The sequence below is a fragment of the Pelophylax lessonae genome (genome assembly GCF_965119305.1).
Source record: "Pelophylax lessonae genome assembly, chromosome: 3".
Classification (NCBI taxonomy): Eukaryota; Metazoa; Chordata; class Amphibia; order Anura; family Ranidae; genus Pelophylax; species Pelophylax lessonae.
Window position 1 is genome coordinate 563,914,903 of NC_138770.1, and position 19,979 is coordinate 563,934,881.

At 40.2% G+C, this 19,979-nt stretch overlaps 1 protein-coding gene across 2 annotated transcripts in view; it reads left to right on the top strand.

Annotated features, from left to right (window-relative positions):
• The window catches only part of KIZ (kizuna centrosomal protein), a 290,355-nt gene that overhangs the window by 156,650 nt on the left and 113,726 nt on the right, over positions 1-19,979 (top strand). The window contains exon 10 of one of the 2 annotated variants that reach the window (XM_082251350.1): positions 3,768-3,836. The exons of the other annotated variant lie outside the window; for it this stretch is intronic. Within the exon in view, the coding sequence (XP_082107476.1) occupies positions 3,768-3,836 (69 nt within the window). The remainder of the gene's footprint in view (positions 1-3,767; positions 3,837-19,979) is intronic. 2 annotated transcript variants of the gene reach the window in all.

Genomic DNA, 19,979 nt, shown 5'->3' on the forward strand with positions numbered 1-19,979 from the left:
GTGAAAAGCACAGGGTGTTATTGGCGGACCTGCCAATTCTGGTGTTCAATAGCAAATGCCAATCGAGCTCCACGGTACCGAGCAGTGAGCACAGGGCCCACTAGAGGATGTCGGGCCCTCAGGTCATCCTCATAAAGTCTGTTTCTGATTGTTTGGTCAGAGACATTCACACCAGTGGCCTGCTGGAGGTCATTTTGTATGGCTCTGGCAGTGCTCATCCTGTTCCTCCTTGCACAAAGGAGCAGATACTGGTTCTCTTGAGACTGTGCTGGGAGACACAGCAAACCTTCTGTCAATGGCACATATTGATGTGCCATCCTGGAGGAGTTGGACTGCCTGTGCAATCTCTATAGGGTCCAGGTATCGCCTCATGCTACCAGTAGTGACACTGACCCTAGCTAAATGCAAAACTAGTGAAAACATTCAGAAAAGATGAGTAGAGAAAACATTTTTAGTGACCTCCACCTGTAAAACCATTCCTGTTTTGGAGGCTGTCTCATTGTTGCCCATCTAGTGCGCCTGTTGTTAATTTCCTTAACACCAAACCAGCTGCTCAGCATAAATGAGTACACTAAACAGATTTGTCAGAAAACCTTCCCTTTCCTTTCAGAATCAACATTTTCTGTGTGACACTGTGCTACAAAATATTCCCACAAATGCGGGCCATTGATTGCAACCAAGATTTGTTATTTTGCACACACAAAAAAAGTATTTTTCCTAACAAATTAATTCAGGACTATGTTGCAAAAATGAATACACCCCAATGAAAGTATCAGGAGCAAAGTTAAATTTTAGACAACAAAATCCTAATTAACAAGAATTCAACTACAGTTGGGTCTAATTTATTCCTTATACAGGTGTCCAGCAGACAGTTGATTATATAAGGGCATTACATAACGAAGAAAACCCCTTCCCATTTCATGCTGTCAACAATGGCACCACGAGAGAAATGTCACAAGGCCTGAGAAAGAAAATAATTTCTTTACACAAGAAAGGTGAAGGCTAAAAGAAGATCAGCAAAGCTTTACTTATCAGCCAGAATACTGTAGCAAAAGTGATACAAAAATTTTAAAAACAAGGAACTGCAACCATCTCACAGAGACGTCCAGGCCATTCATGGTAGTTAACACCTCAACAGAAGCATCTTCTGATGAGAAGGGTTGAAGAAATGTGCCGTGCAAGTTCACTGCAGTTAGCTAAAAAAGTAGAAAGCCAAACTGTAGTGATTGTTTTTCGTGACGCAATACGGCGTACACTGCAGAGGAATGGCATGGGTGTCGCCCACAAAGGAAGTCTCTCCTAAAGCCAATGCACAAAAAAGCCTGCCTAGAATTTGCCAGGGCCCTTGCTGAAAAAGAAGACGACTACTGGGACTCTACCCTGTACCAATGTTTTTGGAACTGCTTCAAAAATATATAGCGTCGCAAAGGTGAGGAGTACAAAGAATAATGCATGATGCCAACAGTGAAACATGGTGGTGGCAGTGTCCTTCTGTGGGTCTGCATGAGGGCTGCTGGTGTCAGGGAGCAGCAATTTTATTGATGTTATCATGAATTCACAGATGTACTGCTCTATATTGAGAGAAAGAGGTTACCATCACTCTGTGCCCTTGGTCGTTGTGCACTTTTCCAACATGACAATGATTCAAAAACACACATCTAAGGCCATTGTTGAAAGGTGAAAGTAATTCAGTGGCCAAATATGTCTCCTGATCTGAACCTAATTGAACAACTATGGGAAATTTTCAAGAGACAAGTTGAGTATCACTCTCCATCCATTACCCAGGCTCTAAAAGAGGTCGTTCTTGAAGAATGGAAAAAGATAGATGTTACAATATGTCACAACCTTGTTCATTTCATGCCTAGAAGACTTGGTGCTGTCCTTACAAATCATGGAGGTCATACAAAACACTAGATGTAGTAGTTTTTGTTGTGGGTTGTATTCATTTTTGCATTAACTAATCTGAGTAAAACTGAAGATTTTGTAATCTAAATTATATTATTAAACTTACTTTCATGTAATGAGCTAAACAAATGTTCTATAAAACTCAGTTTTGTCCAAATTTTGGAAATTGTTCCATTGATTAAAATCTTGCTATTTATATATATATATATATATATATATATATATATTAGTAATCGACCGATATCATTTTTATTGCAGATACCGATATTTTGGTCATTGCATATCGGTATCGGCCAATAATGGCCTATATTTTCGTACATTAAAAAAATTATTTATTTATTTATTTTTTTTTTTACAGGTACTCTTGTGGAGGGATCTCCTCTGCACTTAAAAGCATTCAAAATGCCAAGTTTGGCTGTTTTGAATGCTGTAATTTTTTTTAATTTGGCGCAGAATACCTGGAAGTAATGTCATGACATCACTTCCGGGTTTTTACATGTAGACCCGATCAGAGCCGAATGTGGCTTTGATCGGTGTCTTCTCTTCGGCGGCCGTGCAGGCTGGTTGCCCAGGCCTCCCACTGGGACGGGAGACCGGGGCGAGCCACGGAAGGAGGCGGAAGGGGGGGGGCGTCCCCTCCTGCTCCTTGTAATGACAGCCGAGTGGCTTCTCATTACAAGACAGCCGACCATCGGCTATGGACGCCGGTACCAGGGTGATGCCTCTAGCTGCAGGCATCACTCCGGTACAAGCACTTTCCCGAAATATCAGCAATATCGGTAACCTCAGGGGACGATTCCAATATATCGGCCCTCGATATATCAGCTTTGCCGATAATTGGTCGATCCCTAATATATATAGTATATGAATACATACACACACAGTCTTTTATACCACCACTTTAGCTCACAGCTTCTCTAGTGTAACCAATGGTGTCTTTCTTTCATAGAAATGCTTTTGCTACTTTTAACAGTTTTATGAGTAATATATGGAGGTATTACTAAATGGATGCTCTCTGTCTCTGTGAATATATGGGAGTATCTGTTAGGTGTGCCTGCAGATTTGAAGGCAATTAGCATCTACTTTGCTTTTCATATTTCTATTGTGCAAGAGAGCTGCAGGTGTTTTCTATAATATAACAAAATGAATTTCCTGCATGCATGTTGTATTTTCTCAGCTCGGCAAAATAAAATCAGTGATGAACACAACATGATCGGTTTTAATTATGTCAAGGCAGAGTATAGACAAAGCAATTACATTAACCATATACACCAAGAATCCATTTTAATAATCAAAGTTTAGTCTGGGATAATGACTGGATGATCTACACTCGCTGGGTTATCTTCCTCTGTATCCATCTCATCAAAATCTAAAGAGCTTGGCAATTAGGATGAAAAACCCTTTATATGATTAAGCTGGGCACATTGATTTAGGTCTTTTGAGTGCATGCTTGTTTTATTCACAGTGGAAAAAGCAACTTTGATTCCAGCTAATTAAGTTTGTTGCCATTTTTTTGTAGATGCCCTGCTATTCAGAGAGACACTGTTGGTATTTATATACATTTTTTTTTTTCTACTCTTTTTTTTTTTTTATTTCATCTAGTTAAAGCATAAATAATTTAAGAAGCCTGCTTGGCTCAATCATAGCAGCTGAAGCAGGCCGAAAAAGAAGCCTATTTGATAAAAAGTTCACAGTAGGCTTTTTCTTTTGAGAACCAGAAAGTCGAAGCCAAGATCAATAAACTTGAGATAACAACAGTATAAGGAAAAAAATATACTTAAAGCACAGGGTTTAACTGGAACTAAGCCAGCTTGGTCATCGTGCCTTTGAAATGTTTCATTATTTTCTGTCTCAATGTACAGATGACACAAGCTCGTGTGAAGATGATGACAGCAGACATGGAAAGTTTCTAGAGAAGAAACATGTGGCAGGTAAAAGCCATCTCTGGATAAAAGCAACAAGCGCAACACCCCCAGGAATATATAAAACAAATGAGCAGCTATTTACAAAATGCAGTCTATGCAGAGTAAACCGAGTTATATACACATTAACGAGTAGGGAGTGAAGACAATAGGCAAGATCCATTGTTATGGCGTGACTATCACCTGACCTTTGCCTATTTAGATTGTGCTGTTCTTAATAGGCATAGCTCAGCAATTACAGTGTAAAACGCAGATGGTTCTAATTTACTGCTACTCTTTTCTAAATGGATGGCAAATTCAGTAGAAACGAGTAAAATATGCTAGATGTAAAGTCCGTACTTCAAAATGACTTTGTTTACAAAGGATGGCTCCATATTTTATGCATGCAAGTACATTTGTGATGGATTCTTTATGAGAAGTGTAGTGTTTCCGTTTACCTAAGAGCAGATGTTTAAATGACTGCTTATCTAACTAGACAACCCAAAAACTTGTTAAGTAATTGAGACTTTTAAGGTTTGATTGAGATCATGCAGAATCTTAAAAAAAAGTTTGAAACTGATCTTTTATTCATAAAGATTAAAAAATAAGTATAAATACTTTAAAGAGTGTTTAGCAATACATGCCTCAACTCTAAGGTTGTTCAACATGGCCTTCTCTAATGGATTGTATATGTTATCGCACATGCTTTTGTAAGTGTCAATTGCTGTGTATGACCACAAAAACTTTAAGAATTAAAAAGAAAAAAGTTGAAAATTTGCATTTGATATACCACCAGGTATATCCTAAAATAAGTGCCCTACATTCCCCACTTATCAATCATATTTGTACATCTCCAACTTCCCATGTAGAGATTCATTAAAGTGTCAATAAACCCACATCGTAAAAAAAAACCAAAATGCCCTATAACATGCTGTTCACTCAGTCGCTATGAGATTAGTTTTCTGTATAATGCAAAAAACCTGGTTCATCTTGCTGCTCTCTATCTCCACCTTCTGTTCATGTCCCCAATTTCAGCTATTGATTTTGCAGGTGGTGGCAACTCTGCACATGCTCAGTTATCAGTGTGTTTCTATGCTGAGCACTTCCTCCCTATCACATCTGAGCAGCCCATAAAGTCACACATGTAGGTGTATACACAGTGGTAAATGACAGCCCACTCCCTTCCTCCTCCTTTATGCCCACTAACCAGCTAAACACAGTGGGGGTGGGATATTACATTTGGATTCATGGAGGTTTCCCCTCCCTCTTATTCTAAGGCACAGGCTGGAGGGGCGTGACACAGCCTGTGACTGACCGAAATCCACCCACACCATGTTATTGCCAAAAAATAATAAAGATTTAATTTCATATATATATTTTTATGACAATTTAAAACCGCTTATTATTAATAATTATATTTTACTCTGTATTCCAAAGGCTGTTTTTTTTTTTTGGGGGGGGGTTATTTTGAACATGTGACCAGCAGCTGAGGGCTATAAGCTCCTCCTGCTTATTTTTCCCTACAGACAGGCTGGGAAAGAGTTGGGTCATGTGACAGCTGTATATCGCTTAGGAAAAAAGGTACAGTGCCATCATCCACATACAGATGTAAAAGGGACAATTTAAATTAAACTGTGTGTGTTTAACCGCTTGCCGACCGCCTGCCTCATATATACTGCAGCAGGCTGACTTGGCTGTGCGATGGTTCACGGGAGCAGTCCTGGGGGGGCAAGCGTGCTCCGCCGGCGGCACATGGCCACCCCCACTAGGCAGCGAGGAATGCCGATCCACCACCCGTGATTGCTCCCCACTGAGAGAGAACGATGGTCTGCTGTTGCAAACACAGCAGACCGTTCTCTCTGAAATGATCACAGAGCGCCTCTGATCCTCCTCACAGGTCTCATTTCACAAGCCCACCCCCTTACAGTTAGAAAACACCCCCTAGGCTCACACTTAACCCTTTGATCACCCCTGGGTTAACCCCTTCCCTGCCAGTGTCATTATTATAGTAACAGTGCATATTTTTAGCATTGACTACTGTAGTAATGTCACTGGTCCCTGCAAAAGTGTCAAAAATGTCAGTTAGGGGTCCGATCTGTCCGCCGCAATGTTACAGTCCTGCTAAAAATCGCAGATCGCCGCCATTACTAGTAAAAAAAAGACAAATCTTTCTCCTAGTTTGGGGATTTTTTTTAACCAAAAATATGTAGCAGAATACAAATTGGCTTAAAAGGATGAAAAAATTGGATTTGAAAATATATATTTTTTTTTGGAATGTTGTATAGAAAGTGAAAAATTTTGTTTTTTTTTCAGAATTGTCGCACTGTTTTGTTTATAGCGCAAAAAATAAAACTCGCACAGGTGATCAAATACCACCAAAAGAAAGCTATATTTGTGGAGGAAAAGGGACATAAAATGTATTCAGGTACAGCGTCGCATGACCGTGCAATTGTCTGTTAAAATAACGCAGTGCCGAATCGCAAAAAATGGCCTGGTCATTAAGGGGGCAAATCCTTCCGTTCCAGAAGTGGTTAATATTACTAACTGTTTGATGATGGGCCTTATAAAATAGTAGGACAGTGTCAGTTTCATAGAAATCTGCTTCTTTGGGGGATATAGGGAAAGTATTTATGGTAATCATATAAAATCATGCCAGTATTCTTAAACAATGTGCATTTACAAATGAAATCACATTTTATAACCACTTAGATAAGCCAAATGTCTGGAGTCCTGGATCCATTGGCTTAAAGACGCCCCAGAGGAAAGGTCATGGGAAGTTAAGTATGGGGCACACCAGATCATAAGAGAAATGTATCAAGATCAAAGGATCCTAAAAAGTAATGATTTCTCAATGTGAGGCTACATTCATAGTATAAAACATACTTTTATATCATTACCTAATAATTGCTAGAACTGTGCGAGATACACCCTCACTGGTCTGATGAAAAAAAGGATCTAAGAAAGTATTTTTATTAATGATAAGCCTGTGCATTTTGAGTTTTTTTCTCCTTATGCCTTAGGCTCCATGCACACTCCATGCATCATTTTATTTAAGCTCCTAGAAGCTATTAGCATTTTTTCTGCTCCTAGAAGCTAAATAGGGTTATCGTAGGTATCCATGCAAACTACTTTTGAACTTTAGCGTCTAGGAGCAGAGAAAAAAATAGTTTTTGTAGATTTTTTGGAGCGTTTTTCCAGCAGAGAAAAATGACAAATGCTCCTAAATGATCCTAACTGCTTCTAAATGCTATTAAAATGCTCCTAACAGCTCTTTTATTTTTTTTATAAAATGCTAATGCCCTTAAATGCCCCTAAAAGCTTCTAAAGGCTACTAAAATGCTACTAGAAGCTGGCACAAAAATGCTGTTTTTTAGCATTTTTTATCCAGCGTCATTTTCTAGCTTTTTTTGAGCTTATGAAATACGCTAGTGTGCATTGAGTCTTATAAATGCATGTCTAAATACTACCTAATGAGTTCTGGGATGACAAAAGTTGGAAACCACTTCACAAATCTATTAGGACTGTAGATCCTAGCCAAAGAGTCAGGAACAAGAAGGATCTTAAAATAATTAATGAATAGTATAAATAAATAGTGGCAAGAAAAAGTAAGTAAACCTCCTGTAATTACCTGGTTTTCTGCAGTAATTCATCCTTAAAATGTGATCTGATCCTCATCTTAGTCACAAAAATAGACAACCACAATGAGGTTGATTTACTCAAGGCAAATATACTGTGCACTGTAAGTGCAGTTTCTCTAAATCACGTGCCAAATCTGGCCCTCCAGGCCATCTCATGTGGCCCCTCTCTTAGAGCTGCCCGCAGAAATCCAGTCTGAGGGCCCAAAGATCGCGGGCATCCAATATCGTATTTCGGAATTGTCCCTTGAGCACAGAGATTTCTCGCAGATTTTCAGAATCATTTTAACCACTTTACCTCCGCTCACATGGAGGCTACTGCGGCAAAGTGCCGCGATCCCGTCCAGCGACGTAGACCTACGTCGCTGGACTCCGCCCCTTGTGGGCGGTGCTCGCGCGCCGCCGGAGGCTCACTCCCGCTGTGTTCATTCACAGCGGGAGTCGGGGCAGGGGAGGAGCAGCGGCGATTGTGTAAACACAGCGGGCGGATCTCCATAGTGACAGGGACTGACAGATCGGAGTGTTCAGCATAGCTGGACATCCGATCTGTCCTTCTGTCACACAGTCACCTCCCCCCCCCCACACGTCAGTAAGCACCAGGCATACATTAACCCCTCCCTCTCCAATAAAATTAACCCCTTCCCTGCCAGTGTCATTTTTACAGTAACAGTGCATATATATAGCACTGATTACTGTAGAAATGTCACTGGTACCCCCAAAAGTGTCAAAAATGTCAGTCAAGGGTCCGATCTGTCCGCCGCAATGTCGCAGTCCCGCAAAAAAAATCGCAGATCACCGCCATTACGCGTTAAAAAAAAAACACCAAAAATGACAGAAATCTTTCCCTTAGTTAGTAAACGCAATAACTTTTGCGCAAACCAATCAAAATACGCTTATTGCAATTTTTTTTACTAAACATAGGTAGCAGAAAACAAATTGGCCAAAAATTAAAAAAAAATTGATTTTTACATTTTTTTGGGGGGGAATTTCATATAAAAAAATGTGAAAAATATTGTTATTTTTTCAAAATAAACGCTCTTTTTTTGTTTATAGCGCAAAAAGTAAAAATCGCACAGGTGATCAAATACCACCAAAAGAAAGCTCTGTTTGTGGGAAAAAAAGGACGTAAATTTCGTTTGGGTAAGGCGTCGCACTACCGCGCAATTGTCAGTTAAATTCGCACAGCGCCGAATCGCAAAAAGTGGCCTGGACGGAAGACAGCAAAATTCTCCGGTGGTTAAGTGGTTAAAGTGGTTGTAAACCCACTTTGTTGACATTTACCTATAGGTAAGCCTATATTAAGGCTTACCTATAGGTGCTATAAATATCTCCTAAACATGCACCGTTTAGGAGATATTTACAGTGCATGCAGCTGATGACATCATCGGCGCATGCACTCTGAAGGAACGTCGGCTCCCGCGTGCATGCACAGGAGTGATGTAATCGCGCCTCCGGCCAATCAGATGGCCGGAGGACGCGATCCAGGAAGCAGAACATGTCGGCCATCCTGTCGGCACTGCGGTGGCTTAATTTTTAGGTAAGTACTTCATAATGAGCTAATATGCGATGCATACTAGCTCATTATGCCTTTGTCTTCACAGTTTGTTTTTTTTTTACATTTTTTTCAGCGGGTTTACTTCCTCTTTTAAATGATGTACTGTAGATGATGATATATTTAAAGTCTCTGAAATTTTATGTTAAGGAACATTATTGTTCAACAATTTTTAGATGTAGCTTTTCACAGATTGGTAAACCTCTGCCCATCTTCACTTCTGACTTTCTACGATGCCCTTTTTATAGCCAATCATGTTACCGACCTATTGCCAATTACCCTTAATTATTTGCAAAATGTTCTTCCAGCTCTTCCTTGTTAGTACCGCTTACTTTGCCAGCTTTTTGTTGCCCTGGCCCAACTTTGCTGCCAACGGAGGTTCAACCAGCTATTAATAGCAAGGGTTCAATTACATTTTTCCTCCAGCACTTTAAATATTTAATGATGGTGTTCAAGAAAGACACGGGAAATTATTTGTGTTATCAGCTTAAGCAGGTGGGGTTAGATTTACTAAGGGCAAATATACTGTACACTGCAAGTGCACTTGCTCCAGAGCTTAGTAAATGAGGTTAACTTTCACTTTGTAAAGAATACTCAATCACATGCAAGGGGAAAAAAATTGTATTTTTTATAAAAAAAAAGAGTGAAGTAAAAGTAATTTAATGTAAATTAGAAAAATGAATACACTACAAACATTTATAAGTTGGTAAAGTGTTACTAAACCCGGGACCCTGCATTCACTATATCTGGTCTCCCACAGTACACAGAACATGAAAATGCAATCACTTTAGTAAATACAAACAGTTAAATCCACTGTAGAAAAAAACTGGCAACTCGGTGCAATCTTTATTAGCTACATAGCATAGATAAAGTACAGAAATGCTGTGAGGAAGGCAGTAATAGCTGAAACATGTTAGCATTTCTATATTGTATCTATGCTATGTTGCTGATAAAGATTGACAAGAGGATTACTGAGTTGCTGGCTTTCTACAGTGGATTGTATTGCATGGGGCAATGGACACCCCAGCATCTTCATTCCAGGCACAAGTGGCTGAGCTAGGGTGTTTTTTGTTTTCATAAACTGCAAGTATATAGCAATCTTGTGACTTCTATCAGTGTCCATCAAAGCGCTGGTTAAAGCTTGTAGGAGGAGTTTTCATTCTACTCTGTCCTATGAGGCTGCATAAGCCCTGACTTTTTGTCTGGAAAGTGCTGATTGGCCCTTTGCTAAACACATGCACCCCCCCCCCCCAAAAAAAAAAAAAAAACTCTAGCAATACACACCAAACTGAGCATGTGAAGAGTGCCCCCAAGGGGCTGTACTATCAGAATATGGTTTGTGGACAGTAAAAGAAGGGGAAGGATCATAGAAGACAGGATCTAACAGCCTTTTTACATAATGCGAAAGATTAACCCCTTAGGTTCCAAAGGGAGTATACCAAGCATGCTTTACTGCATATACCAACTGATTTTACTGTTCTGGGTTTACTAACACTTTAAAATGTGAATTTGAACTTTAAACCTACTCTCCTGTTACAATAAAATTGCTCGAAAACCCTGTACCTGTAAAAGGAGAGAGTAAATTAAAGTCATTAAAAAAATAACCCACTGAAGCCTGCAGGGAAATCTCCTTGGTCCTCCACAGCTCTCTGTCATTCAGGAGACGGTCGTGATGTGGAGGTTGAAAGAAAGAATGCTGAACCCAAAATACAAAGGGGTTGATTTACTAAAGAGTGCAAAATCTGGTGCAGCTCTGCATAGAAACCAATCAGCTTCCAGGTTTTATTGTCAAAGCCTAATTGAAAAAAATGAAGTTAGAAGCTGATTGGCTACAATGCACAGCTACACCAGATTTTGCACTCTCCAGCTTTGGTAAATCAACCCCAAACACTCCTGAAAGTGTTGGTTTCTCTGTGGATTTTGGAATATCTCACATATGAAGTGGTGTTTGGTGTCACCGGCAATAGGAGAGGTAAGAATTTACACACAGATTTCCTGGGTAACTTAAAGAATAAGTACATTTTCATACTGGCCGAACTGAGCCCGCCTTCTCTCTCGAAAGATGCATACTTGCCAAGATCTGATGCCCACAGCCTCTGGGGATTGTTTACCGCCTTCACCGCAAGTCCTTGGCCTCCACCACAAGTCCTAGGCTTTCCTCCATCCTCACTAAACAGAGTGAGTGGAGGGATCTCCCCTGCTGGCTATTGTATTATAACATGCCAGCACTTGCAGCTGTCCAAATACCCAAACAGTGGCTGTGTCTGCTTGGATGCAGCTGCTGTTTGCCTGACAAATTTCCACCCAACTCCTTTGATTTTCACATCGAAGGATACTGGACTGGTGGGTTCCGACAGTGCTACTCATGACTCTATTTTCAGCTGGTTCATTAGGAACCCGCTGAAATTTGCTCAATGTATGGCCAGCTTATGCCTTACACTGACTTAAAAAATATGAGGACCTGCCTCAAAACAACCCCGACCAACTGTCTGCAGTTTAAATACACAGCTTGACACAGGATATTGTAGCAACAACAATGAGGTTGTTAGCTGGGATATTTGACCAAGATGGCCTTTGAACTTAAAATATTTATTTTCTTGACATTAAACTTAAGAAACTCTTTTTTGCAAGCAGCTTCTTTCCACTGCTAATTGAACACTGGGTGCTGGAGGCTAACTAGGCTGTCCAGGCTCACTATCCACAAGCAAATATAAGAGTCGCTGCACACCAGATAAATCAAACACCTGCATTTATTGTAAAGCATCCACATACATGGCAGTGACAGTCCCCGCCCTGGGACTGCCCCCTCTAACCAGAGATGTATAGTAACTAAGTAGAACTACTTCACTACTGTACTTAAGTACCGAAAGGCGGTATCTGTACTTTCCTAGAGTAGAATTTTTTTCTCCTACTTCCACTTTTACTTCACTACATTTTTTCGATGATTTCAATACTTCTACTCCGATATTTTTTTTTTGTGCTGCATAGTTACTCTGCCAGTACAGTAGATGGCAGATTTCATAAAGCTCAAAACATGTGTATTATCAGCCCATACGAAAATAAATGCTACTGTATGTATAAATAAAAGCTGCATTTGAAAATTTGCATTTGAAAATAATAAAAAACAATATAATGTTCAAACTTTTGACTTCTTTCTTTAATAACTACATAACATAGTACTTGTACTTTTACTTTCAGTACTTGAGTAGCAATTTTTTTTTCAAAACTACTGGTACTTTTACTTTCAGTACTTGAGTAGCAAAATTTTTTAAAAAACTACTTGCAATACTTAAGTACAAAAAATGTTGAATACTTTAGTACTTCTACTCAAGTCACTTTTTGATCGAGCACTTCCACTTCTACTCAAGTCCCTTTTTGATCGAGCACTTGTACTTTTACTCAAGTATGGGTTTCGAGTACTTTATACAACTCTGCCTCTAACACATTTCACCCAATCAGGAGTCTGACTAAGCCCTGATTGGGTGAAACATGTTAGAGGACTGGTCCCAGAATGTGGTAATTTATCTGCCATATTTGTGGATGCTTTACAATAAATGTGGATGTTTGTGATTTATCTTGTGTGCTGCAGCTCTTATCTTTGCTTCTGAACATTTATTTGCTGTTTGCAAGGCAATTCGCAAGGCTGAATTTTTTTATTATAAAAAATATCCTTAAATATTGTCTTAGATGTTGAAAAGTTACAACAATATATATAATATTACTATACAAAAATATTATTAGATATTCTTAAATTACTGTCCAACAATTGTCCCGCTATGGCCAGCATAATAGAGGAACATTTTCTCATTAAATTTAGGGTTAATGGGGTTGTGTTTTCCTAGCCGTTAATATTGTGCTTCTTATATCTGCCTATTATTCCTTGTATGCAATTATGTTTAAATAGTAACCCACGCTGTAATTTGTGCGTGTAGCACCCTACCATTAATGATCATCATGCAAGTATGTTGTTTACATACTGCATCTACATGACTTTAGGGCTTACATACGTGTGATGATGTGCTTTATGAGCACTCATTTCATCTGCCTTCTTTTGAATTGGTATTAAAATAGTGATTTATTTCAAGATACCCTCATTGCCTATTCCAGTTCTAGTCTGTCTCTTTTTGCCTTGCTGTGCGTTTGAAGTTAGAGCAAAGCGCAGCAGGGTGCACCAGTGAGCCACAGCAAGAGCACCACATTGTCAATTAGTTTTCTTCCCTTGTAAGACTGACTGTTACTTATAAAATCTCACTATTAATTAATGGCTTGGAATGTATAGCGTGTACGCTGTGCATTTTCCTAGTACAAAGTGCTTTAAAGATTGTTCTACTGGATCATCCAGGGATTTAAAAAAATGTTATCTAGCCCGCCTGGTCATCTGTTCGATGTGTGTCCAAAGCATTTTAATGTTTAGCTGTTAGTGTGAGTTTGTATAACCCTAGCTCTAAGGTTAAGTGAGGAATTGGTGCTGTTTTATGTACCTTTAAGTACTAAACGTATTGATTGTCCTTTCGGTCTGGAGGAGAGCTGATTGATTGCAGTTGGTGATAACCTTTAATGGACCAGGATAGTAGTTCTCGAGATGAAATACAGATTTAAAAACCTCATGCAGGCTTAAAGAAAGCTCAGAAATTTTCCAAATTCTATATACTGTATATAAGACTTGTGAAAAAAAAAAAAAGTCTAGGAAATAAAGATAAGTAGCATCAGACACATCTTCTATATCTATAGGAGCTTAAGGGTATTATGACCACTTATCTCGATTTGTGATATTTACTTGTTGTGGACCACCAGTCTTCTAGAACGAGTCAAGTATTGACATTTTGAAATGTACTTTTCACTGAAGGTAACCTTGGTTTATACATTTTTTCATCGAATGCTAAATCACAATAATTTAAAGTAAACTACATTAAAGTTCAATTGTGGCATTTGTTTTTGCAGCTCAAAGGTTTAGTCAACAAGAGCCTCAATTTCACCAATAGAATTGTTGCTACAGTGCATACTTTCTAATCTGTCGACCATTCCACAGAGACAGCAGTGCCATGATCATCAATGCAGATCACCCGATCCTGTGCTAGTTTTTCCACCTCTGTGTTCATAGCTCTTCCCCTGAAACTAGAGCAATCACAATGCATACAGCAACTTTCCAAATTTGAGATAGTCATTGTATCTTTGTTTGCATGGGTTCTCTAATATAAACTCCTTTATAAAATGAAGGTGCATGATAGTGACAATCAAAAAAGAAGTACTAAAACACACTAGCAGCGCTAAAATTCATAAATAATAAATGAAGTGCAGTCCACTGGGATAATGTCCATATGTTCATATAATCATGCAATGTGCCCAGAAACCGTGAATGGATATATTGCACTGGACCCTCCACCGCACCAACGTGCTCCCCCTAATGAGAGACACTCACCAGAAATCTGGTCATACAAGGACTTGTAATGCCAGCCTATCTCAGGCTCAGAAAACGATATCCACAGGAATTTCCCAGGACAAACGGCCCTCGATCAGTCTCAATCGGATCAATTCTTGTGGCAGACCCACAGGAGATTCCAATTACATCAGGGGTAGTACATGTGAAAATAATAGCTCACATAGGGCAATATTGCATGGCTAAAATCAGACTTTATTACCCACAAAAGGATCCCCAGTAGCTGATGCACTTACAACATGTAAAACAAAGCAAGCTTGTCATATAAAGGATGAGGCATAAACCTGCGTGTAGAGGCCGATCCCCGTAGTGTCAGTTCGCCGCCGGTACCAGGCTGTAGCGAGCCTCGGGTTCAGCATCAGACGCCAGGTCCTACCTCGTGACCACGCCCTGACGCGTTTCGTTAGCAAGTAACTTCAACTGAGGGCGTGGTCACGCGTGTACGGTCACCGCTATTTGACTATACCGACGGGGCGGGGGCACCAATCAGCCGGATGACGCAGGAACTTCCCGCTCGTCATCACTTCCGCCCTTACCGGAAGTCATATCATGTAACATTGGCTTCCGCCCACACAGCGAATCACTGCCATCTCCGATCAAGACTATCCATTTTCCACAGCGCCTCTAAGGACGAAAAGGGAACTGGCACTCGTCGGATCACAGGCAGATCATATAGCCTATATATACATAATCAATATGTTACAATAAATAGCGACTTATTACAACAAGAATATCCAAATAAAAAGGTGATTACCATTCAATAAACATAACGATAATCACATGCACATTGTAAAAATTAGATAAAATTATCTTAGGATAATACATAAAAAACATCATTCTATATTTAAAATTAACCATATTAAAACAAGAAACAAAGGTTTAAACGACCAAATCCAAGAGGACAAAAGCATCACATGAGACAGGGGAAGTTAAAAAAGTTAATAATCACTGATGAAACAGTTGATGTCTAAATCAACGTTTAGCCCTTTGGGGTGTAGAGAGTTGGTCAAAAATATCCAATACGTTTCACGCTTGGACAGCTCTCTTACTCTGTTTGAACCCCTCCAGACCTGTTTGACATTTTCAATTCCCCAAAATTTCAACTCACTCGGATCTTGATTGTGATACTTTTTAAAATGTAAAGAGACATTATGGTCCTTATAACCATTTCGAATATTTGCAATGTGCTCTGAAACACGTATTGCAATAGTTCTCTTCGTTCTTCCAATGTAAATTAAGCCACAAGGGCACTCCAAGCCGTATACCACATGAGTGGTATGGCAAGTGATGAGATCCTTAATGTCAAAGGTCTCACCATTCGCGGAAGAACTAAAAGAGGAAAATCCCCGCAAATGGGTCCGCACCTGTCTACATGTCTTGCAACGACGACAGGCATAAAAACCCGTCCTGTCGTCCCAAAACATGGAGGGCTTGGTGGGGGGGTCAAGGACCTTGCACACCAATTGATCCCCAAAAGTGCGTGCTTTTTTATATACAAAGGAGGGTGTAGATGGAATAAGGCTCCCCAAAATCCTATCTACACTCAATACACCCCAATGTTTTCTAATAATGTCCTCTACATCTCTATATTGGGAATTGTATTGTGTGAGAAAACTCCACTCCTGTTTGTTATCAGTTGGTCTAACAGTATCCACCAGGCATTCCTGCTGAGAAATGCCTAGGACTTCCATGATGGTACTATCAAGCTTCCGTTCATCATAACCCTTCTCACAGAAACGATGTCGGAGAACCTGAGCCTGTGTCAGAAAGTCCGTATCTGAGGAGCAGTTCCTCCTCACCCGGAGGAATTGCCCCTTAGGGATATTTTGTAACCAACGTGGGTGGTGACCACTATAAATGGGTAAATACCCATTACGGTCAGTGGGTTTAAAGTACACACGAGTCTCCAGTGTGTGATTTTTTACCATCACTTCTACATCCAAAAAATGGATGGACTCCTGACTCCAACTAAACTCCAATTTAACACCGTTATTATTGGAGTTGAGTGAGTCAGCAAATTCTCGCAGGGTACTTTCTGGACCTTCCCATATGAAAAACAGGTCATCGATATACCTTCTGTAGATCTTCAGCTCGTTCTTAGCAAGCGCATAAATATACCTATCCTCCCACTCCCCCATAAAGAGATTGGCGAGGCTGGGAGCAAATTTAGCTCCCATTGCCACGCCACGTTTCTGGTTATAGAATGTTCCATTAAACCAGAAATAGTTGTGCGCTAAGCAGAACTCCAGTGCGCATTTCAAGAATCTCTTTTGGGGGTCCGGGAGGTCGGTACGACTACAGAAGGCCCAATTCAGAGCTAGTAATGCATCCTCATGCTGAATTATAGTATATAGCGAGGACACATCCGCTGTTACTAGAAAAACTTCTTTATCTGGGGATATCTGGACTTCCTTCAAGGCCCGGAGGAAATCTTTGGTGTCCTTAAGGTACGACCTCAGATTTACCACACTGGCCTGTAAGAAGAAGTCCAGGTATTCACCCAGTCTAGCGGTAACTGAATTGATCCCATTGACGATGGGTCTGGCTGGAGGATTATGTGCGTCCTTATGTATTTTAGGCAGAGTATATATCGTTGGTACTCTATTAAAACTGGGCATAAGGTATCTCTGCTCTTTATCCGAAAGAACCCGATGATAATAGCCCGACTGTATCAGGTCTTTCAAGATCCTCCTATACTCTAGGGTTGGATCCCTTCTCAGCTCCTCATAGGTCTCTGTATCTGAAAGCATACTGCTGAGTTGGTTCAGATAGAAATCTTTCTTTAGGATCACTACCCCTCCCCCCTTATCAGCAGGTCTAATTATGACATTTTTTCTTTCTTCCAAGGCCTCCAAACCCTGTTGGATGTGTCTAGGGTTCACCCCTTTTCTGGGCTGCAGAGCTGCAACATCCTGCAGCACCAGATTTTTAAACACATCCACACAGTGGTTGGAGGACTGTGGAGGATTAAACAGGGAGCGGTTTTTTAAACCACTATCCACCCCCACAGTGGTATCCACACTGTAAGATCGACTGTTGTTACTAGCTCGATTTGGATTAAGAAAATGTCTCTTTAAATTAATTTTTCTCACATACTTATGCACATCTACGTACACATCAAATTTGTTGAGGGGTCTATGCTTGGCACATTTTAAACCAGCATTGAAAATGTTAGTCTCTTTTTGCGTGAGAACAATGCCAGCCAAATTGTACACACTCGTTAATCCACTAGCCTTCTTTTTTTGTTGGTACTTCCTCCCTGCTCGACATCCTCGCCTACGTGTTGTGCTTGGATAGAATATTGGGAGGATGGGCCGGCCCTCGGTGGATAACTCGGGGGACCCCATTCCATGGGTCTCCCCCTCCAGGGTCTGCCACCCCGTCTCCCTCCCCTGCCCCGACCGCCCCTCCATAAAAAAGGGCGAGGTGGGGGTACAGGCGTGGATGGCGCATTCGCGTCACCCAATGAATCATACCTGTTAGAGGTTGGGAGGGGTTTAGGTGAATTAAGACCTCCTCTATATATAGATCCATCTTGCCCACTATTCCTAAAAGGAACATGTTGCCATTGATCGTGGTTGGATGGATAGTTATTGTCATTGGATTTAGTCTTTCCCTTTTTCTTTCCCTTTTTATTTGGCATCGGTGGTGCCGAATTGACATAGTAATTAGCACCCATACCACTGGAGGTGGATGGGAGCGGGGTATTGGGAACCGACTCCATGGGCCGTGCAATAGACTGTCCCGGCGGATTTTGCCAAGCATATAAATTGCTGGTCCTGAAGTCTAACGTGTCCCTCTTATATTTCTTAATTTTCTTTTTATGTGTGTCCTTATCTATTTTATCTAATTTTTTCTTTACATCTGTATTAAACTTAATAACCTGAGCTAGATCTTTATCCGGCTCCATGATTAATTGTAATTCGGCAATCCTCTTTTCAAGTAGAGCCATTTTACGTTTTTTCCTTTTCAGTACTAATTGTTGTAAGTCAGTACCTGCTTTGTTGAAAAAATCTAACCATTCCTTAGTTGATACCTCATCATCGAGGGCGTCCTGGGGACTAACGTCCCACCTCAAACTCCTCATTATGATGCCCTCTTTGATATATTGATTAAAGGTACAGATATCCCACCATGTTCTCACTTGTTTCTCAAGTAAGTTGCCTAACAAGGTGAGATTTAAGGTTAGATCATGTGATGGTTCCTCTATAAACTCAGCAGAAAAAATAGTTTCCTCTATGAGGTTCCTATTCTTCAAAAAGGATATGACATCCATAGCAGCCAGGTTTTAAAACACAAAAATATCCAAAAGGAGCAAGTGAAACGGACACAAGTGGGGACTGAAATTACTTACTCAACCGGCGCTAATTACCAGGTACCTATATGTATATAGAGTGATATATAAAATGCTAAAACAAATAATATATCTAAAAGCTGCTGCTATAAATCTAACCGCATAAAATGAAGGTGCATGATAGTGACAATCAAAAAAGAAGTACTAAAACACACTAGCAGCGCTAAAATTCATAAATAATAAATGAAGTGCAGTCCACTGGGATAATGTCCATATGTTCATATAATCATGCAATGTGCCCAGAAACCGTGAATGGATATATTGCACTGGACCCTCCACCGCACCAACGTGCTCCCCCTAATGAGAGACACTCACCAGAAATCTGGTCATACAAGGACTTGTAATGCCAGCCTATCTCAGGCTCAGAAAACGATATCCACAGGAATTTCCCAGGACAAACGGCCCTCGATCAGTCTCAATCGGATCAATTCTTGTGGCAGACCCACAGGAGATTCCAATTACATCAGGGGTAGTACATGTGAAAATAATAGCTCACATAGGGCAATATTGCATGGCTAAAATCAGACTTTATTACCCACAAAAGGATCCCCAGTAGCTGATGCACTTACAACATGTAAAACAAAGCAAGCTTGTCATATAAAGGATGAGGCATAAACCTGCGTGTAGAGGCAGGTCTGGAGGGGTTCAAACAGAGTAAGAGAGCTGTCCAAGCGTGAAACGTATTGGATATTTTTGACCAACTCTCTACACCCCAAAGGGCTAAACGTTGATTTAGACATCAACTGTTTCATCAGTGATTATTAACTTTTTTAACTTCCCCTGTCTCATGTGATGCTTTTGTCCTCTTGGATTTGGTCGTTTAAACCTTTGTTTCTTGTTTTAATATGGTTAATTTTAAATATAGAATGATGTTTTTTATGTATTATCCTAAGATAATTTTATCTAATTTTTACAATGTGCATGTGATTATCGTTATGTTTATTGAATGGTAATCACCTTTTTATTTGGATATTCTTGTTGTAATAAGTCGCTATTTATTGTAACATATTGATTATGTATATATAGGCTATATGATCTGCCTGTGATCCGACGAGTGCCAGTTCCCTTTTCGTCCTTAGAGGCGCTGTGGAAAATGGATAGTCTTGATCGGAGATGGCAGTGATTCGCTGTGTGGACGGAAGCCAATGTTACATGATATGACTTCCGGTAAGGGCGGAAGTGATGACGAGCGGGA